The sequence below is a fragment of the Tripterygium wilfordii genome, chromosome 9 (genome assembly GCF_013401445.1).
Source record: "Tripterygium wilfordii isolate XIE 37 chromosome 9, ASM1340144v1, whole genome shotgun sequence".
Classification (NCBI taxonomy): Eukaryota; Viridiplantae; Streptophyta; class Magnoliopsida; order Celastrales; family Celastraceae; genus Tripterygium; species Tripterygium wilfordii.
The window spans coordinates 167,531-188,445 of record NC_052240.1 but is presented as its reverse complement, the minus strand read 5'-3'; the positions used below and the strand labels follow the sequence as shown (position 1 = coordinate 188,445).

Below are 20,915 nucleotides of genomic sequence, written 5' to 3'. Positions count from 1 at the left end.
AGTAGTTTCAATAATAATGTCTTATTATTTGTTTCTTAACGAAAAAAATTACAGAATAAAATAAATATATTTTAAATTTTTAGTCCAAACCAAAGGCATTAACGTCGTCATTTAATAACTTCTCTCTCCGCTCTTCCGTTTACTCCGTCGCTGGAGCTGAATATAGCTGTCGCGCTCCACGCACAGCCCGGTGGTCGGGATTTCGTATTCGTAACTCTCCGACCAACTATCGGCTAGATTTTGCGATCATTCGGGTTAGCATTGCGTTGGATTTAGCGTTGCATCATAATTGTGCCTTTTCTCTTTCATTCTCGAATGCCAATTTTAAGTCACTGTTTGGTTCCTGATTAAAGGTGGGAGGAAAAACGATAACTTGAGGGATCGGGTAACGTGTTGGGGACTGGAATGCTGGTTGCGAGATTGTGATCTTTGTTGTCGTTTTCCTTCAATTTATTGGTAGACAAACAGATCATTAATTTTATTTTATTTTAAGATTTCTGCTAAATTGGAGCTTAATTTCGTTATTTTTGGATGATTTAGAAGCTCCGAGTTTCCGTAAATTTAAGGTGTGTTGTGTCGGAAATGAGCTTGAAGGAGCCATGAAAAGGGTAACGGTTACAAGAAGGTTGGGTAAGTATGAGGTGGGCAGAACCATCGGCCAAGGAACCTTCGCCAAAGTCAAGTTTGCGCAGCATACGGAGACGGGCCAGAGCGTGGCCATGAAAATTATGGCCAAAAGCACCATTCTTAAGCACAGAATGGTTGATCAGGTGACTAAATTTATATTATTTTCTGATATTTTTTAAGCTTTTGCGATTGCTTGAGATGCATGGAAGTTAAAAAGAAAATTATGAAGGCTTAAAACTGTTAACTGCGGCTCAAGCTATACTGCAAGTTACACAATGAAAAGAATGTAACTTTCTTGCGAATCTAGTGAGTTATTAATTTTGTGAGACTATCTTAACGAATTCTTTGAATGGAAGTGCTGCAATGGCTATCTTGATTCTTGACGAGCAATTCCAGTAATTTTGACATGCACCATCACCATATGGATTCCCTGATTAGTGAAAGTTATCCAATGAAGGAAAAAATAATAACTTTTCAGTATATACTGAAACCTGCATAAATAGTTATGAAATCCTTTGCACAAACATGATCTGCATAGGCTTGGTTTTATTTTATTTCCTGTTTGTGCGCATTAACCGAATTACTTGTTTGAGTTGGCTCCCCAGATTAAAAGAGAGATATCGATCATGAAGATTGTAAGGCATCCAAACATAGTTAGGTTGCATGAGGTATGTTCTCACACTTCACGGAGCACCCCATGACAGCAATTTTCTTTACGTAGTTGGAGTTCAGTGATATTCTACTTCCCTTTTGCTATGAATATTGAAGTTTATTTTTCTAAATGTTTGTAGGTTTTGGCTAGCCAAACGAAGATCTATATTATTCTCGAGTTTGTAACTGGAGGAGAGCTATTTGATAAAATTGTAAGCTTACTTTCTCCTTTAATGTGTAGAGATTGTTGAAGTCTCTTTCTTTAACTTGCATGAAGAACGTTTTGTATTGCCATTTGCTCATTGACAAGTCTCTCTCTCTTTTTCTCTTCCTTTTTTTTTTTTGGTTTGACAATAACAAGAGTTCTCCATATACTACTCTTAGCTTTACGACAAATAAATTGATGGATAATTTCTTTTAACTGAAGTATTTTGGGCTTGATATTTATGTGAAGGTCCACCAAGGAAGGCTTCCTGAAAATGAATGTAGGAGATATTTTCAACAGCTAATAGATGCAGTTGCTCATTGTCATAGTAGGGGTGTATACCACAGAGACCTTAAGGTTCAGAAAGATAATTTCATCATGTTCTACTTATTCTAGCATTTGTGATTGCATGATATATTTCTTAATAATTAGTTCTCATCTCTTGTATGGTGCAGCCTGAAAATCTTCTTCTTGATGCTAATGCTAATTTAAAGGTGTCCGACTTTGGACTTAGTGCATTGCTCCAGCAAGTAAGCATGATTTCATTTCCTGTTAACTGACAGTGACCTTTTTTTGCTGTTTAATATTGGTTATCTCTTTCTCTCTCTCCCCCTCTCTCTCTCCCTCCTCCCTCCCTGGTTATCTTTTATATATGAGCAGGGCGTTGATCTTCTTCACACTGTATGTGGAACACCGAATTACGTTGCACCTGAGGTAACCTATCAGTATCTTATGTAAGTCTCTGCCTTTTCCGCCCTAAATGTGCAAATGGATGCCTCCTATTTGGAATTTCAACTGCCGGAAAGATTATGCTGATGCAGTTAAAAACCTTTTTTCTTTTTATTTTTTATTTCCGTGCATGCTTAGGCTTAGCAATGAGCAAATAATGCTGTCCGAGTCATTTGTTGTTCTAGGATCGGACCATAGGACTTCTTGCATGGGTGATAATCTATTCAGCCATTGAAGCTGAATGCCTCTTCTGGAAGCATCGTTAGTAATTCAGCATATTGCTCCTTGATATAATTGACTTACTAAGAATAGATACAATATTTCATTTATAAATCAATAGTTCTTGATCGTCTGACTGTTAGTGACAACTTATAGTTGGGCTGCGTCTCTCTTGTTTCTTGGTTGAAACTTCTTTTTTATTTCCTTTTTTGATGAAATTGGAAGCATTCTTGGGTTCTTATGGGCTGTGGTTGCCTATCAGGTGCTGAGAAACCAGGGTTACAATGGGGCAGCTGCTGATGTCTGGTCATGTGGCGTCATACTCTTCGTTCTGATGGCTGGGTATCTCCCATTTTATGAGACAGACCTCCCAACATTGTACCAAAAGGTTATTTGCCATAAATTTGCTTTGAAGAAAATTAAAATTTGTGGATTCAAAAAGTCATCTATGCTAGTGACTAATAAATTAACACACACTGTCTTCTCTTTCTATGAAGTTGTTCGTGGACTCATAAAGCACTAATTTTTGCTTTTCTAAATGGCTGTTTTTTTAAATGTTGTTATTTTTGTTTGTTCTCAAAGCTGCATTAAACTTCATAACCGTGGAGATTTTTGCCAAAAGAGGCTTTAAATTTGAGCAGCACACACTTATGATGGTTTCGTTATCTTGTATATTTGCATCAAACTTTTGTTGTTCGACTTAAAGTTATACTATGTGAGCAATTTAGATTGTTTAGATTCTAATTGTTCCTCTTGTCATGTCTAGATAATTGCTGCAGAATATTCTTGTCCGTATTGGTTTTCTCCTGGGGCTAAGTCGTTGATAGACAATATACTTGACCCCAATCCCAAAACTGTGAGTCTTCCTTTAGTTTATCCTGTTGATTAGTCTTTGAAACTTGATACAGTGACACTAATTGCTGCTTTATGTTTTGAAAAAAAAAAAGGAGTTCTTTTGATTTATCTGGATTATTAGTTATTCCCCCCTTCATGCTCCTATTAAAGTTTGGATTTGGTCCCATTTCTATGTTCTAAACTAAGTGCCAGCTGAGTTCACTTAGCTGGGACCAAAGATGGCAAAGAGAATTACTTGGAATTGTCATCTTTTTTTCTGTTCAATTTGTCTAATTCATTTTAGGATTGCTGCAGCGTATCCAAATTGAAGGAATCAGAAAGCAGTCATGGTTCAGGAAAAATTATGTGCCTGTCAGACATAAAGTAGAAGATGATGTGAATTTGGATGATGTTTGTGCAGTTTTTGATGACATCGAGGTTGACCCTTGATCCTTTCTTTTCTTTATCGCTGCTTGTCTTCTCGAAATGATTTTCTAATTTTTAATACTTGGTGATTTATGTATTTTTCAGGATCGTTTTGTAGCTGAGCATTCGGGAAAAAACGAGAAGGGGCCTTTGATGATGAATGCATTTGAGATGATTACCCTGTCTCAAGGATTGAATCTATCAGCGTTGTTTGACAGACGGCAGGTACAATTATAATTGTTCAGAATCATTACTTCAAACTTTTCTGTGCCTCTGATAATTCTACAATCAAAAGTCGTGACAGGGTATCGTCCGATTTGATATTTGACCGTTTGCCTGGAGAGGCGGCACATTTTACCTGTATGTAGGCTGTAGCTTAGTTATCTGTAACTTAATTTTCTTTACCCTGAATGTTGGTTTCTAAATTTTGTGGAAAGTTTCCTCTCTGCACTTGCCCCAAGACATGCAAGGTTATGATGCGATTGTTAAATATATCTATCATGTGGATGGGAATATTAATTGGGGCCCCTTTTGTGTGTATGCATCTGTTTCCTCTCTGTTTTCCCTATCATTCCTGGGAGCAATATTGTTGGACCAAGTATTCCTTGCCTAGGTGTGTGTTATTGATATCTTCATGCCTCAAATGTGACTGTGTTGCCATGTTGTTTTCTGGGCAGGATTTCGTAAAAAGGCATACTCGTTTTGTTTCTCGAAAACCAGCAAAAGTTATAATTTCAACTATTGAAGCTGTTGCAGGGGCCATGTGCCTCAAGGTTCAGACACGCAATTATAAGGTATGGTAAAATAGTGCGCCTTGACTTGAGAGATCGCTTGCTTCAATGAGTTGTAGCTCCTTGACACGAGAAGCACTTCCAACCTTTAATTTCTAAGTTAGAATAAATGAAGAAAAAAACGTACATTAGACACAAAGTGATATGTATACCTTTTCTTCAAATTTTAGATTAGGTTTGATGATTTTGCTTTGATATGCAAGAAACTGGTGGTAGGGCATATTTTGCTGATAGTGGTGAAATTCACACAGAAATCTTCCATGTGTGGGGAAATCCTTGATGTAATATTCCTCTCTACCATTTGGCAATGATTTAGGATTGGTCTTAAGTTGCTGTTTTCATCGCTTCAGTTTTTCCTTTCCTTCTTGTTGGTCTTCATTTACATTTCATGATTATTCTCTACGACTGTGTTGTAAAACATAAGCACGTGTTCTTTCTTTTCTTTTCTTTTTTATAGGTAATTTATGTTCTCATATTTTCCTATTTCGGTAATCCAGAGTTTACTGTCAGTGTTGGCTAAATAGTCACGTCTTAGTGAAATTAGATGCATTTATCTTTAGATTGTGCTGAGTTGATGCTTGTCATGTATTCTTGCAGACAAGACTCGAAGGGATCTCTACAAATAATGGAAAACTTGCGGTAGTGCTAGAGGTGATTCCTATAGTAGTTTATGCCTCGCTCTCTCTATTTGTTTCTGCCCTGCTCATTCTATCATTAGCGATATAATATTTTCTTAATTTGTTTTTTCATCCCTTCACTTTTGTATAGGTTTTCGAAGTTGCACCATCACTTTTCATGGTAGATGTCCATAAGGCTTCTGGAGAAACGCTTGAATATCACAAGGTTAGTACTTTGCTTGCGCAATTTGTTGCAAGCTTGCTGACAAACTTTCTTGAAAAAATATATCTAACTAGATGGACCAACGATGTAAAATTTTCTAGTCCTTGAAGTAACCTAACATTTGTATAGGGCCATGAATATTGCATCTCTTGTAACATTGCTTACTTCGAAGAGTTGTATATCTCATACATACATTTTTCTTCATAATATAAATTACATGGTACATTCGATTCAGATGGGGTTTGGTTATCAGTGTCACTTTCTGCTAAATTTGCTCACAAGTCATGAGGGTTTTGGTGAGTTATATTTGTCAAAGTATGTCTAGTAACATTTGACAAAGCACAATTACCATCAGTGAAATTCTGAGCTAATTTACCTGCCTTGATGGCCTCTCTGAAAATTTATCCTTGTAACCATGCAAAGGAAATTCTGCATAATGGGGTTTTCCATGACAACCTCCCATAACCACCAACCTTGCCCCAGAATAAAAGAGTGTAGGAAAGAGAAAGCATTGCATGGCACAACTTAGTGTTGCTGTAGGTCATTTTCATTATTTATTTCCATTTTTTGTTGTCTGCCATTGCAATTGATGAGCATTTAACATCTGTTATGCTTTCACTTTGTATTTTTTGAACTATTCTTGAGACCTTCGTTCTGGACCCTTTTGCAGTTCTACAAGGGTTTCTGTGCTAAATTGGAGAATATCATTTGGAAGCCAGCGGATGGTCTTGGAGACTCCAATCTGCTTAGAACAAGGACTTGCTGATCCAGTTTCATGGGTGTGAGGCAAATCAGTGAACAGACAAATGGCTCAGTGAAAAAGCGTCTTGGTGGCAGTATAGGTACCAAGTGAATGTTGCATATGTTAGGTTTGAAGTAATAATATTGCAGAAGCTGAGATTAAACCAACTACCAGGTACCCCAACCCCGTATATGTTGTTTCCCTGGGGAGTTGGGAGGCCACATAAACTCTGAATCTATGATATAAAACTTGCAATTTCAGTCCAAATAAATAAATAAGAAAGGAAATATTCTGGATTTCATGCCAATTGTACACCAAGAAGATTGATAGTTGACATTAGAGAGAGAAAGAAAGTACATATTCATTGCTTGGTTTTGAGTTGGAAATTGCAAAATGAATATTTTTTCATGGGTGGGTTTCCATCAATGATGCAAACATGAAGCCAATGATTGGTGGTGTGCAAGTGCAATGGGTTTGTGTTAATAAAATCAAAGGTTTACATCACTAATCGTTGTCTCCATTTCAATAAGTAGTAGCGTCTTACCGTTTATAACTTGTAAAAGATAAAAAAGATTCGACTCTCAAAGTAATTAATCATGAGTCATGATACTGCCCTGTCATGCTTGGTTTTGCTTTACAAACTCTTTTTTTTTCCTCTTTCAACATCAATAATGGAGACACAAAGCTAGCCAATCAACAAATTAAACATGGGTGGGTTTACTTTGTTGATTATTGATAATTAAGCGAAAGCATAGTCTCTTTTATTGACCAAAATGGAGAGATGATTTATGATGACATTGATGGACCACTTATGAAGAACCCTATATATGTTTTCTAACTAAAAAGTGTAAAAACCACCTCCCCCACTCTCTCCTCTCTTTGTCTAAAGAATAAAAAATTGTAATATGGGTGAGGTCATGTATTGGTATTGCATCTAAGAAGCATCTAAATATAAGATATGCAAATGCATGTCATCTACCTTTTAATTTTTTTTTTCTTCATGTGGGTGGTGACAATATTGAACTCATTTGTGCATGGATGTGTAATGTTCCACTTCTACCTTTTGGAGTCTAATTATGACCAACTTCATTTTATTTTTATTTTTATTTTTATTTTTTTGGAAAACGCAATTATCACCCTCCCCATATATATATATATATATACCAGAAAACCCTGTCCCTGTGGACTACTGCAATAAAAATTTATAAATAAAATTTTCTAATGTAAATTAGGATGGAGTCTGATCTGACCTCTTCAAGAGTTGTGAGTTCCATTTTTACCCAAATCCACCAATTGAGTCTTCTGGTTACTCAAAACTTGGAATATTTTTTTTTCTTTGAATTGAAACCACAGAAATAGTTTTTGAGTCCCAATCACATAACATGATGAAGAGTAGCCTTCACCATATATATCAATCAATCATATCCACATTTTTGTAGGTATACATACATGTGGGCTTTCTCTTGAACTGTTATTATCTACTAATATAGTGCTGATACTGTAAAAGGACTAAAATGTGAGTATTTGTTCAAGCAAAAAAAGAAAAAAAAGAAAGAAAGAATCTTTCTCAATTAAAAATAAAATTTTAATGTTCCTGTCCTAGAAATGAAAGACAGAGAAACTCACATGGAATGTCCAATCAAAACCCAGATCATGTTGTTGCTACCTAGCTTTCCTCATTGTGATTGGTTTGGGTGACTGGGAAATAAAAAGGGTATATAACAAACAAATGGAAAAAAGGAAATATGAGACAAAACAACACCCGTATAAAGATTCTGTTCCAAAATCAATGCAGGGGACAGTTGCCCATACTGATTTAGTTTATTTAGAGGTCCATGTTTTTCTACCTTAAATAAAAATCTCTTACAACAATTCTAGAAACCCCATTTCATTGTCTTCTCATTTTTAGCAAAATAACAATTATATTCGTCTGTGTTACTTCCACAAAATCTTTTGAAATTTTTAGTTAGTTCTTAACATAATGATTTCTTGCATCATGTCATTGCAATTGACTCAATGATATAAGGCTATTTTAAACGATAACTACATCATATCACTTTTTTCTTTGTATATTCGATATAGGTCTAAACTTGAACTGTTAAACCTGCACGCGAAGAAATTTATCATTTCCTTGTCTCTCAATCACATACATCTTCAAAAAATTTGAATTATGTTGAAATTAAAACAAAGAAATTATATCTCACTTGCACAAAAAAAGAGAGAAAAAACAGGGGAATCAATTAATTCTTGAATTACTCTGTTCATCTAGTTAGATAAAGGAAACATACACAAATTTAGCCAGACATCTTTCTTTTTTCCTATACTTCTCTTCTTTTTTTCTCACCAAATTTTCCCAGAAAATATAAAAGAAAAAAAGAAGAGAAGACTTTGTACAAACATGGACTTACTTCAATTACAGAGAAATTAAATGATTTTAACTGAAATTCTGCACTACTACTGTACATGAAAGTAAAGGAAAATCAATAGCAGGAGTAAGAGAAACGGTGAACGACTCGATCTCTGAGAATCCCATTGTACAGAGCCACTCTGTTCTCTGGCATTGCTCCTCTGTCTTTAGCTTTAGCTCCACCATAGCTCGTCTTCTTAAACTTGATCGATGAAGACGAATTGCTTCCGATATTCCCTCTGGGCTCCATCACATCCTCTGCAAAGTGCACCCTCTTTTTCTTTTTCTTCTTCTTCTTTTTCTCCCCCTCTGAAATTCGACACACTAAAAACTTCACATATCTATAAAAAGCTGTGTCTCTGTGTTTGTTGTTGTTTAGTTGAAGAATTAATTTTGCATACCTGGAGAGAGACAGGATCGAAGAGATTGCTGAGGGATTTGGTCGATGGGGAGAGACTTCTGGAGTCGGAGAGCGAGGAGAATTACGGTGCCGAAAACCGCCATGGAAGTGGCGAAGACCATACCTTGTGAGGTCAACATTGAAGAAGAAGAGGAGGAGGAGGAGGAGGAGGAGGATGACATAATTGGGTAGGTGAAGAAGAGAGATGAAGTTGGAAGATAGTCAAAAACAGAGTGGGAAAGCATAAAATAACGTGAATGAGAATATATTTTAATATTTTATCCCGATTGGAAATATATATATATATATATTATATATATACTCAAGCGAAGATGATGATCGGATGAGTTGGCTGAAAATGATCCTTGTTCTAGCTGGGAACAAGCACAACTTACCAAAGGTATTTTCTTGGGAGTTTATAGATATTTATTATTGGTGGAATGAAGGGGAGGGACCAGCCGTTGGTGTGAGAGCTCATGACTTCTTCTTTGGCAGTGACGAAAGAGATTAAAAAAAAGAAAAGAAAACAGTTTGGTTTCTGGTTTGATGATGTCAGTTTCTTGTTGGGTGAGGAAGATACAGAGGGAATATCCTATTGTCATTTTTTGACACCAACCACTTTCATTGGTGGCGCGTGGAGTGAGGTAACCGATAAGTGAGAGGGCTGTTTGAACTTTGAACATTAATAATTATTAATTCATTCAAGTATTAATTATTATCATTGAAATGAAGTGAAGTGACTAAAATTAATGCAACCAATGCACTCATAAACTAACATAATAGATTAGATATTGCCACCACTTTAATCACCACACATCAAGATGAAGGAATTGTCCTATAATGAAGGAATTGTCCTATAACTCTCAACTTGTTGACTAATTCATTTCATGATTTTTTCCAAAAATTTGATCTGAGCCCTTTACTGGATCAGACGGTCTACAAGACTGTCCGCATAATGCGTCCGCAGGAGAGAAAACTCATATATATATATATATATATAATTGGTATCTTTTAGCCATCTTAATGGAACTAACTGAAAAACTTTCAACTCATGTGATTAGAATGATTCAAATAGATGAATTTTTTTTTCGCTTCTTCTGAGATTAAATCAAAGTGTTGTTGATTTGAACCATCGGATCGATCAAAACTTTCAAATTGCGTGCTTTGAAGATTCAATAACACAATACTTATTTTCTTTATTACAAAATTACTTGTACAAACACGCTTCGTCTTACACATACACATTCACATTCACATTCATTAGTATGTCGGAGACTACTTCAGCTATGACCACATATTATTGTAGATTTTCCTTCATTAATATATGCTACCACAATATATATATGCTACTATTAAAATTATCTATCAAACGGATCCAATATGTCACTTTGTGCCAACCACTTGCTCATTCTCGGTGTGTTCAAGCTCATCATAATTAAAGTATACAGGGCCACGAACAACAAGTGTAGACGAGTTCTTTGGCTTCCACTAGGCCAAAAAGGACATACAAGCTAGTTCAAAAATTTGGGTAGGGCGAACCTCTGAAACATTATGGACAGACAAATTTGGTTACATATGCATTCTCGGTGAAGGATGATGAATCGATTAGCTATAAAAAGGCTATCCGTGATTAAATTAGTTAGAGTTGGATGATTGCTATGCAGGAAGAGATGGAATCACTTCAGAAGAACCATAGTTGAGATGTAGTTTCATTCCCCAAGAAGAAGAAAGCTATAGGTTGTAAGTGGGTGTACAAGAAAAAAAGAAGCTTCTTCTAAGTCAGGTGGTACAAGGTTTAAGGCTAGGTTAGTGACTAAAGGGTTTGCACATGAAGAAGGCTAGGGCTTAATTGGTGGAATAGAATAAAGCTGCTATTATGCTATGTTGAAGCATATTTGGGTTCTGACTGCAAAAAATGCCTTCTATCTAGGTTGACTGAGGTCATACAATACAATGCTTCTCAAAAATAATACAAGCATTTGGTGGTGGGTGTAGTAAACCACCAAATAATGATAGCTGGGTTTGTAGGAACTTTTACATGTGAGGGAGTTGGGTAGAAGATATGATTTCATTTCAACTTTCAAGACGTCTATCTAGAACAGTGGACAATTACACAACAACTGCAACTGATATGTGATCAATTGCTAAGGTACGTGGATATAATTTAAATTGCAGCTACTGTAATAATGTTGAGTTGAAGTCGAGCAAAACTTATTTTCTTTTTTACAAAATTAATGATAGGCACACACAACCGTACGTACTAGTATGTGGGAGATTAGTTCAAATATGACCACATGTTGTTGTAGATTTTTCTTGAGCATGAAATGACATTTTACCTCCAGATTTAAAAAAGAAAAAAAAGAAATGACATTTTACCAATTGCAAATACATTTTAAATTCGGTTGGTTGATGCATGTTCAACAAATATTATTATGTTGAGAGAGTTGTTTTGACGATGAAGGTCGAGATTGTTTCGAGAGAAACCATCAAACCATCCTCTCCAACTCCCCAACAACTCAAGATTTTCAAGCTCTCTCTTCTTGATCAACTTGCTCCCTCAAACTACTCTCGAGCAATTTACTTCTATCCTGCAAATGCCAATGTTAGTCCTCACCACCATGCCTCTGGTGTCCAAGCCAAAACACTGCAGCTTCTCAAGGCATCTTTAACGAATATTCTCACTCTCTACTACCCATTCGCAGGAAGATTCAAAGACCGTAGTTCCATTGAATGCAGCGATGAAGGTGTTGACTTTGTGGAAGCTCGAATCAACTGTGTTTTATCTCACCTACTCCAAAACCATGATGCCGAACAACCTGAAGAATTACTACCCGTTGAGGCCGAATCAATGGGCGCTACAACAGGTAGTTTGCTTCAAGTTCAAGCCAACTTTTTTGTTTGTGGCAGCATAGCTATTTCCATATGCCTTTCCCACAAGGTAGCTGATGCAGTCTCATTTTTCACATTCGTCAAGAGTTGGTTCTCCACGGCTAGAGAGTCGTCATTTCCAGCAATGCATAATCCTGAATTTTTCTTCCGATCAGATTTTCTTCCTCCACAAAATTCTTTATTGCCTCCGCTTGATTTTAGTCGAGGCAAGTGTGTAAGGAAGAGGTTTGTTTTCAATTCTACTAGTATCGCGAAGCTGAAGGCTAAAACCGCTAGTGCAAGCGTGCAACAACCCACAAGAGCGGAAGCAGTGACGGCACTACTTTGGAAATGTGCAATGACCACATCAAGGTTAGTACAGGGGTTTTCAAGCAAATCTTTATGTTTTCGTCGCATAAATTTACGAAGCAGGTTTACCCCGCCCTTGTCAGAATTTACATTTGGCAATCTCGTGGGGTTATTGGTCACTCCCAAGAAAATGATGGATGAGGAAATGGAGATTGATTTGACGTCATCAGTTTGTCAGCTAAGGAAAGGTAGACAAGAGTTTAAGGTAGATGATCTTGAAGGTCAAGATTTGTTGTTAGGTGAAAGTGAAACTAACAAGAAGGAAATTGGAAATTTGATAAGAAAGGAGAATGTTCATTTCTTTTTTTGTAGTTCTGTATGTGGAATGGAAGTATATGAGGCTGATTTTGGGTGGGGAAAGCCTATATGGATGTGCCTTAGCAATATAAAGAAACCAAATGTTGCTTATTTAGTGGATACAAGAGATGGTGATGGAATTGAAGCCTTGGTTTGCTTGAGTGAAGAGGAGATGGCTGTTTTTGAACGTAATGAAGAACTACTTGCCTCTGCTACTTTGAGCCCTAATATCCTTGATGTCAACATATGCGCTGGAAATAAGAATTCAAGACTCTAATTAAAGCTTGCCTAGGAAGAAGAAGATCGAGAAGTTATCTCCATGATTGCTTTGAATTAGTTGCTAAGCAAGAATTTCATATTGCTTTCTTCAATATTCATTATCAACAATACTTATTTTCCTTTAATTTGTTTGAAACTTGTGATTCACATGGGGAAGTCGACTAGTGGATCGAGCTAAACAAATTTTAACTAAAATCGCATAGGTACTCACTCGAGGTCAGACCGCTTCTCATCCAAAAATCAAAATGGGACGATTTGGACTGGTGGGTTTTGTTGACCAAAACGAAGGTTTGACTTTGACATTGACTGATCTGTTCGTTAACGCCACGTCAGATTTTGAAGCCTCCTGTGTTTGGGCCCAACTAGAAAGCCCACATGATTTACAAAACAACCCTCACAGTAAAAGGCCTCTACCATTAACTTACTAATTAGACAACACACACGCTGACAGTGTACCTACTTAATTTAGATCTAACCCTGTGTAGTAAATCCCGGACAATTGAGTCTCTGACTCTCTCATTCTCATTCTCATGCATGTTTATGTAGTATATACAACTGCATGTACTATCCTTGATTGGGTTAGATATGTACATCGGTTACTATATATGACTGGCATCAAATGACTCAATAATATAGTGTGTACATGCAAACAAATTTGAAATCACGCACGGTTGATTCCATTAAATCAAGGTATCTTCCACTTGTCTAAAGATTATTGAGTCATAAGTAGGTTAGGTTAAATCATAATTTCATGCATAGACTAATTATTACAAAGGGAAATTAGATATATCTATCTATACATCTATAGCAAGTTGTGTATTGTAGAAAAATAGGAGCAATTGTAGAGAAGAATAGAGGCAATATTTGATGTGTATGTATATTGATGAAACATTACAATTACAATCTCATATATATAGGGATCAAACATTACACCCTAAGACAAATGTTCCATAATTTGAGGAGCAATTTATGGAACAAAGGTTCCATAATTTGAGGAGCAAATTGTGGGACAAAGGTTCCATAATTTGTTCCATAATTTGAGGAGCAAATTATGGGACAAAAGTACCATAATTTGTTCCATAATTTGCTCCTCAAATTATGGAACAAAGGTTCCATAATTTGAGGATATCAATAAGGTCAATACTCCCCCTCAAGCTGAATCAAGGGGATTGATTGAGCCAAGCTTGGACAATAATCGGTGAAAATGACCAGAAGACAAAACCTTTGTAAAAACATCAGCAAGTTGATCATGACTTCGAGTGTAAATTGTTTGAATAACTTGATTCTGAACTTGATGACGAATAAAATGACAATCAACTTCAATATGTTTTGTGCGTTCATGAAACACGGGATTAGCAGCAATATGCATAGCAGCCTGATTATCACAAAAGAGAGTCATAGGAAGACTACTTGGAAAACCCAAATCTGCGAGCAAACTCTTAAGCCATATTAGCTCACATGCACTGGATGCCATTGCACGATATTCAGCTTCAGCACTAGAACGAGCAACCACATGTTGTTTTTTGCTACGCCAAGAAACAAGATTTCCACCAACAAACATACAATAGCCGGAAGTGGACTTTCGATCAAGGGCATTTCCAGCCCAATCAGAATCACTATATCCTGTAATCCATAAGTGACCGTGCTTAGCTAGAACTATGCCACGACCAATAGAACCCTTGAGATAACGTAAGATTCGTTTGACAATGCCCAAATGGAAAAGAGTAGGAGCGTGCATGAACTGGCTAACAAGACTTACACCATAAGCAATGTCAGGTCGAGTAATAGTGAGATAAATGAGCTTACCAACCAACCGTTGGTAATCACTAACTCCTTGTAAAGGTTCACTGGCTGTATCAAGATTTAATTTGCTATCCAGTGGAGTGGATGCTGGCTTTGAATTCATCATTTCGGTTTCCTCTAGCAAATCAAGAATATACTTCCTTTGATTTAGAAATAAACCTTTGCTGGAAACTGCCATTTCAATGCCAAGAAAGTAATTTAAGGAACCAAGATCCTTAATAGGAAATCGAGATCGAAGAGTGGTTTTGAGTTGAGAAATAGCATCAATACTATTCCCAGCAATAATAAGATCATCAACATAAATTAGGACTACCACTATAGTATTGGAAGAATGACGAATGAACAAGGAAGAATCAGCTGTACTGCGAGAGAAACCAACCTCTTGAAGAACGGTACCTAACTTGGCGTGCCAAGCACGCGGAGATTGTTTCAACCCATAGATTGATTTGTGTAGGTGGCAAACCAAGGAAGAATCTGAACTCTGTGGATGTCCTGGAGGTAGTTTCATATAGACTTCTTCTTCAAGATCCCCATGAAGGAAAGCATTTTTGACGTCCATTTGACTCATATACCATCCACAATTTACGGCAACTGAGAGGAGAGTACGCACTGTATTCATCTTAGCAACAGGAGCAAACGTCTCTTTGTAATCTACACCAAAGGTTTGAGTAAATCCCTGGGCCACAAGGCGAGCTTTATGTCTATCAATGGTGCCATCCGAGTGAAATTTAGTTTTATATACCCAGCGGCTCCCCACTGGTTGTTTTCCAGGAGGAAGTTTAACAACACTCCAAGTTTGATTTTCAGCAAGAGCTTGAAGCTCTTCACCCATAGCTTGTCGCCATATTTCCTGAGAATTTGCTTCCTTGAAATTCTTAGGTTCATGAACAGTAGAAATAGCGGTGAGAAATGCCACATGAGCTGAGGAAAGACGATGATAAGTGACATACTTGGAGAGAGGATGGCAGGCAGAAAAAGTGACATAATCTTGAAGTTTTGTTGGAGGGACGCGATTTCGAGTAGGATTCCGTCGAACCAATGACGGTGAAACCTCATGATTATTAGTGGAAGCAAGCACATGCACATCTTGGAGATTCTCGGGCTGTTCGACTGGAGGATTTTCAACCAAATTTTCAGCTAGCACATTTGGAAGGAGTTCAGCTTGTCCAGTTGGAGGATTTTCAGTGGCCTGGTGCGGAACAAACTCAGCAATATTAGGCTTGTGAGGAACCCCTTCAGAAATAATCTCGGATATAGGCAAGGGAAACACGTCCTCTAAATCATCTTGAGAATTTGTATAATAAGGTGTTGCTTCTTCAAACATAACATCTCTGGAGACAAATAATCTTTGAGAATCAGGATGATAACATTTATACCCTTTCTGGGTCGAAGAATACCCCAGAAAAATACACTTAGCAGCTCGGGCATCAAGCTTATCACGATGAGCTGCTTGTATATGCACAAAGCAAGTGCAACCAAATACTTTCAAGTGAGACACATCAATAGTTTTCCCCTACAAAACTTCAAGGGGAGATTTAAAAGACAGCACTCGGCTCGGAAGCCGATTAATGATATAAACTGCTGCTAATACTCCATAAGACCAAAAAACTTTTGGAACATGCATGTGAAGCATCAAAGCACGAGTTTTTTCCAACAAGTCTCTATTTTTGCGTTCTGCTACTCCGTTCTGTTGAGGAGTACCAACACAACTAGTCTGATGCACAATGCCATGAGAATATAAATACTGTGTCATATTTTTAGACATGAATTCTGTGTCATTATCAGAACGAAGTGTTTGAATTTTAGAGGAAAATTGAGTCTGAACAAGCATATGAAAATCTTTGAAGATATTCATAACTTCACTTTTTGATCTCAACAAGTACACCCAAGTAACACGTGAGAAATCATCAATAAATGTAACAAAGTATTTAAAACCATCAATTGATTCAAGAGTAGGTCCCCAAACATCGGAGTGAACAAGTTCAAACATTCTAGTAGTTCTAGAAGAAGAAGACACAAAAGGTAATCTAGTAGATTTTGACAAATGGCAAATTTCACAAGAAAAATAATTGGTATCAACATTTGGCAACAATTTAGTGAGAATATTATCTGAAGGATGTGCTAAACGCTGATGCCAGAGAACATGATCTGCCGAGGAAGAAGGAAAAAACGAGACTTGAGTACTTTTGCTAGGTTGAAAATTTCCTGAGATGTAGTAAAGACCTTGTAGAAAAAATCCTCTACCAATGATCTTCTTAGTGACAAGATCTTGAAAAAGTACCTCATGAGGAAGAAATATAACACAACAATTTAAAGCTTGAGTGAGTTTTCTAACCGAAAGTAACTTGACTGGAAAAGATGGAACATATAAAGCCATTGAAGTCACATCTTTAGACAACAATTTAAGTTTACCTTCACCAAGAACAGGAACACCATTCCCATTGGCAATTGACACATGGGATGGAGTAGAAAATTTTTTGAAGTCAGACAAATTGGTTAATTTATTTGTCATATGATCGGTGGCACCAGAATCAACAATCCAAAAATCATGCACGGTATTAAATTCTATAGCAGTAGAGAATGCACTGAAAATACCTTCAAAATTGTCATTGGATTGATGTCCCGAGTTTGATAAGAACCCACCAAACTTACCAAGGAGGGTTGTGGAATTAGAGTTTCCTATACCAGAAGCTCCATGTATTGAATTTGAGGTGCAATTTACTCTTCCCTTCTCCTGAAGATAAGTTGCAAACTCATTTATAAGGGAAATTGGATTTGAGGTATAATTTACCATATTTCCCTGTAATGTTTCTACAGCATGACCTGCTTCGATACCATGTAGAAAAATAGGAGCAATTGTAGAGAAGAATAGAGGCAATATTTGATGTGTATGTATATTGATGAAACATTACAATTACAATCTCATATATATAGGGATCAAACATTACACCCTAAGACAAATGTTCCATAATTTGAGGAGCAATTTATGGAACAAAGGTTCCATAATTTGAGGAGCAAATTGTGGGACAAAGGTTCCATAATTTGTTCCATAATTTGATGAGCAAATTATGGGAAAAAGGTTCCATAATTTGTTCCATAATTTGAGGAGCAAATTATGGAACAAAGGTTCCATAATTTGAGGATATCAATAAGGTCAATATGTATAGTGTAGTGAGTTATATCGATTCAAAATAAGTCATATAGGTATGGGGACAACTAGGGTACAGTGAAGTTATGCATGTCTTAGATAGTATTAAGACGGATGTAAATTAAATTAGATTAGATGATGGTGTGTATGATAAGAGTTTCTGCTCTGCTCTGCTCTTCATTGAAATTGAAACTAGATCATCTTCACACCAAATTTGGTTTTACATTTTCTGGACTCAAGGGGGACCGTTATGTTGGATGGTAAATTGACTATAGTTTCTCCAGGGCCCAATCGTCAGGGTGCGTAAGCCCAACTCATACAAATGTTGGTTGATTGAGAGGCCCATGTAGTCTCATGATGTTTTCTTTTTCCAAATCAATTGGGAACAGAGGAGAGGAGTCCCTCAAACTTCTCTTTGGGAGAGCAGACTCCAGAGCATACATAAGTGAACGCCAAGTCATCAAGCAACTTGTTAGTGACATATCCATAATCATGCATTGCATTTTATTCCATTTAAAAGCATGTGAAACTTGCGCTCATAAATCGTAAGTATTCAATATTATCCCGTCCAAACCCACTATCACTACCGGCCTCTAAATCATGCCAGCCAAACATTGCCCACCTCAGACTCAGTATATTTACTTACATACCAAATATTTTATTCTGTAAAGATATCAGACGTAAACAATCCGATTGTGGATATATGATGTACTTACTGTACTCGCAATCAGAATCAGAGAGTCCCCACTCTTCCTCAAATTAACCAAGTTGCTTTTGATCAATCATATCTACTTGAAGAAGAAAATGATGAATACAATCATATACATCTTTTCGACAAAAAAAAGCTAATGTGAATGCAATGACGAGAGCCAAGAGAAGAAAATAAAAAAGAAGGAAAACGCGTTGAGGAATGAATATATAGAAAAATTAAAGGTGAGAGACCTATGGACATACCACTAGTATTTGTACAAACAAACAAACAAAATCCAAAAGAGAACCATCGCAATATTCAATATTTCTCAGTGCCACTTGCCTTCACCCAAAAAGTAGCTTTAAGCGTCATATAAATTCCAAGTTAGTCTCACGATTAATGTCCACCACCAGTAAGAAGAGGGAGCGAAGAAATTAACAATACTTTGTCATTGGTGCTAACAATGGAGGCCACCCTAATGGTTTTACATTTACTACTGATTTTGGTGATGGGTTTTTCTGTAGAGAGCCAATTGCAAACTGGGTTTTATTCTTCTTCATGTCCAAAGGCAGAGGCCATAATCAGAGCCACTGTTGAATCACACTTCAAAATGGATCCAACCATCGCAGCTGGCTTGCTCAGGCTTCACTTCCACGATTGCTTTGTTCAGGTCTCTCCACTAATTCTTCAATCTTTTCTCTCATTTACAAAACCTGAAACTAACATATGATTTTGTCTTCTGTTTGACAGGGTTGTGATGGGTCAGTGTTGATTATTGGGCCTTCTGCAGAGAGGAATGCACCACAAAACCTTGGACTAAGAGGATTCGAAGTGATTGATGATGCAAAATCACAATTGGAGTCCTTGTGCCCTGGTGTTGTCTCTTGTGCTGATATTCTAGCCTTGGCTGCCCGAGATGCCGTAGACCTGGTAAAAAATGCCTCGAGTCTACTTAGGAATGATGTGATTCTAAATTCTAATCAAAGGGTATATATTTTTGGCAACTTGTTTCAGAGTGACGGTCCAAGTTGGTCAGTACCAACAGGTAGAAGAGATGGCAGGATTTCATTATCATCGCAAGCCACAAGCTTACCTTCCCCTCTGGAGTCAATTACTGCCCAAAGACAGAAATTTGCAGCTAAAGGACTTGATGATCATGATCTCGTCACTCTAGTTGGTATATATACATAATCATCATATATCTTCATCTCTCCTAACTTAATGTATAATTATTATATATGGTAAGTCCTAACATAATTAATCAATACATGGCAGGGGCACACACAATAGGCCAAACAGAGTGCAGATTCATCAAATACCGTCTATACAACTTCACAGCAACAGGCAATTCAGACCCAACAATAAAGCAGTCATTCTTGGCACAACTTCAAGCGGTTTGTCCTAAAGACGGGGACGGATTGAACCGGATAGCGTTGGACAGAGACAGCCAGAACAAGTTTGATGTGAGCTATTTCAAGAATGTAAGAGATGGGAATGGAGTTTTGGAGTCTGATCAAAGACTGTGGGATGATGCAGCAACACGTAATATTGTGCAGAAATATGGTGGAACATTCAGAGGGTTGCTTGGGTTTAGGTTCGATTTCGAGTTTCCAAAAGCTATGGTTCAGATGAGTAGCATTGAAGTTAAGACTGGTACACAAGGAGAGATTAGAAAAGTATGTTCAAAGTTCAATTGAATAAAGTCAACTTGCCAGAAAATTATTTTATAAAAAAATTGCAATAAAAAATTTTAAAAAATCAAGCGACTCGAACTCTCTAACTTGTCAGAAAATTATTTTATAAAAAAATTACAATAAGAAAGAAAATAAATTATTTTATAAAAAAATTAGAAAAAATAAATTATTTTATAAAAAATTTATAAATTGCAATATTATTTTATAAAAAAATTACAATAAGAAAGAAAATAAATTATTTTATAAAAAAATTAGAAAAATGAAGCGACGCCTGAGAGATTCGAACTCTCGCGGGGAAACCCCATGTACTTAGCAGGCACACGCCTTAACCACTCGGCCAAAGCGTCACTTTAACGTTGAGCTACTATAACGTATTATAATATTTGTTGACTAATATACTCAAACGACGTCGTCTCCTGCTATAAGCGTTGAAGAGCAAAGACAAAATTTAAACATGATAATAAAAATATAAACTAGTTTTATTTGTGTATTGTAGCAGAAGGGGACACAAACCAACCAAAATTAATAACTTCCTATAGATTAGTCATCCAAAAGTTGCAGTCAGTCCGTCCTTTGCAAATATGGATCCAGATAAAAGGATTGACTGCCAACTTTTGGATGGCTAATCTATTCGCATATTGGTGATAAGCATTGATTTGGTTTGGGATTCTAAATATCTGTTTTGACTCAACAATTGTTGTATCTATTAGGTGCTTACCTCAAATCACATTTAGCAACTACAATTTTAGTATCATAGGTCAACATACCTCTAAACCATAGTTTTTAAACCCGGACCGACCCGCTGGTCGGACCATGAAACCCACGAACCGACGGTCTCCATGATTTTTTTGTTAGAAAAAGATCGTTTGTGCATTAACCCGTGTCAAACCGCGGG

At 36.8% G+C, this 20,915-nt stretch overlaps 4 protein-coding genes and 1 non-coding gene across 6 annotated transcripts; 3 read left to right on the top strand and 2 right to left on the bottom strand.

Annotated features, from left to right (window-relative positions):
• The first annotated feature begins 96 nt into the window (after nucleotides 1-96).
• On the top strand, nucleotides 97-6,371 carry LOC120006210 (CBL-interacting serine/threonine-protein kinase 24-like). The gene is made up of 16 exons (XM_038856162.1): nucleotides 97-254; nucleotides 354-456; nucleotides 541-770; nucleotides 1,233-1,295; nucleotides 1,419-1,490; nucleotides 1,733-1,840; nucleotides 1,939-2,013; nucleotides 2,144-2,197; nucleotides 2,694-2,819; nucleotides 3,198-3,287; nucleotides 3,581-3,703; nucleotides 3,797-3,916; nucleotides 4,369-4,485; nucleotides 5,080-5,133; nucleotides 5,251-5,325; nucleotides 5,993-6,371. Exons 3-16 carry the CDS (start codon nucleotides 600-602, stop codon nucleotides 6,086-6,088), a joined length of 1,344 nt encoding a protein of 447 aa, XP_038712090.1. The 5' UTR covers nucleotides 97-254; nucleotides 354-456; nucleotides 541-599; the 3' UTR covers nucleotides 6,089-6,371.
• A 1,911-nt stretch (nucleotides 6,372-8,282) lies between these two features.
• On the bottom strand, nucleotides 8,283-9,105 carry LOC120006211. Its single transcript, XM_038856163.1, has 2 exons — nucleotides 8,873-9,105; nucleotides 8,283-8,780 (listed from the first exon to the last, which is right to left on the bottom strand). Exons 1-2 carry the CDS (start codon nucleotides 9,051-9,053, stop codon nucleotides 8,545-8,547), a joined length of 417 nt encoding a protein of 138 aa, XP_038712091.1. The 5' UTR covers nucleotides 9,054-9,105; the 3' UTR covers nucleotides 8,283-8,544.
• Nucleotides 9,106-11,208: 2,103 nt separating this feature from the next.
• Nucleotides 11,209-12,865, top strand: LOC120006569 (vinorine synthase-like). Its single transcript, XM_038856640.1, has one exon. The coding sequence runs from the start codon at nucleotides 11,285-11,287 to the stop codon at nucleotides 12,680-12,682; it is 1,398 nt and encodes a 465-aa protein (XP_038712568.1). The 5' UTR covers nucleotides 11,209-11,284; the 3' UTR covers nucleotides 12,683-12,865.
• Nucleotides 12,866-18,695: 5,830 nt separating this feature from the next.
• Nucleotides 18,696-20,061, top strand: LOC120006251 (peroxidase 25). Of its 2 annotated transcripts, none has more exons than XM_038856217.1 (4): nucleotides 18,696-18,996; nucleotides 19,077-19,256; nucleotides 19,341-19,503; nucleotides 19,617-20,061. In XM_038856217.1, the coding sequence occupies exons 1-4, from the start codon at nucleotides 18,790-18,792 to the stop codon at nucleotides 20,021-20,023; spliced, it is 957 nt and encodes a 318-aa protein (XP_038712145.1). In that variant the 5' UTR covers nucleotides 18,696-18,789; the 3' UTR covers nucleotides 20,024-20,061. The 2 variants fall into 2 exon arrangements, with proteins under 2 accessions (XP_038712145.1, XP_038712144.1); XM_038856216.1 differs by having other exon boundaries at nucleotides 18,708-18,996; nucleotides 19,602-20,061.
• Nucleotides 20,062-20,285: 224 nt separating this feature from the next.
• Nucleotides 20,286-20,367, bottom strand: TRNAS-GCU. The gene has a single exon. It is a non-coding gene; the product is annotated as a tRNA-Ser (tRNA).
• Nucleotides 20,368-20,915: the final 548 nt, after the last annotated feature.

Excerpts from the sequence above, each read along its gene's own strand:
- LOC120006210 (XM_038856162.1), top strand. The coding sequence starts at position 600 with ATGAAAAGGGTAACGGTTACAAGAAGGTTGGGTAAGTATGAGGTGGGC. Across the intron at positions 1,296-1,418 it reads ACATAGTTAGGTTGCATGAG|GTTTTGGCTAGCCAAACGAA; the intron begins GTATGTTCTCAC and ends AAATGTTTGTAG. Across the intron at positions 2,014-2,143 it reads TTAGTGCATTGCTCCAGCAA|GGCGTTGATCTTCTTCACAC; the intron begins GTAAGCATGATT and ends ATATATGAGCAG.
- LOC120006211 (XM_038856163.1), bottom strand. The coding sequence starts at position 9,053 with ATGTCATCCTCCTCCTCCTCCTCCTCCTCCTCTTCTTCTTCAATGTTG. Across the intron at positions 8,781-8,872 it reads TCGATCCTGTCTCTCTCCAG|AGGGGGAGAAAAAGAAGAAG; the intron begins GTATGCAAAATT and ends GTCGAATTTCAG.
- LOC120006251 (XM_038856216.1), top strand. The coding sequence starts at position 18,790 with ATGGAGGCCACCCTAATGGTTTTACATTTACTACTGATTTTGGTGATG. Across the intron at positions 18,997-19,076 it reads TCCACGATTGCTTTGTTCAG|GGTTGTGATGGGTCAGTGTT; the intron begins GTCTCTCCACTA and ends TCTGTTTGACAG. Across the intron at positions 19,504-19,601 it reads TGATCTCGTCACTCTAGTTG|GGGCACACACAATAGGCCAA; the intron begins GTATATATACAT and ends AATACATGGCAG.
- LOC120006569 (XM_038856640.1), top strand. The coding sequence starts at position 11,285 with ATGTTCAACAAATATTATTATGTTGAGAGAGTTGTTTTGACGATGAAG.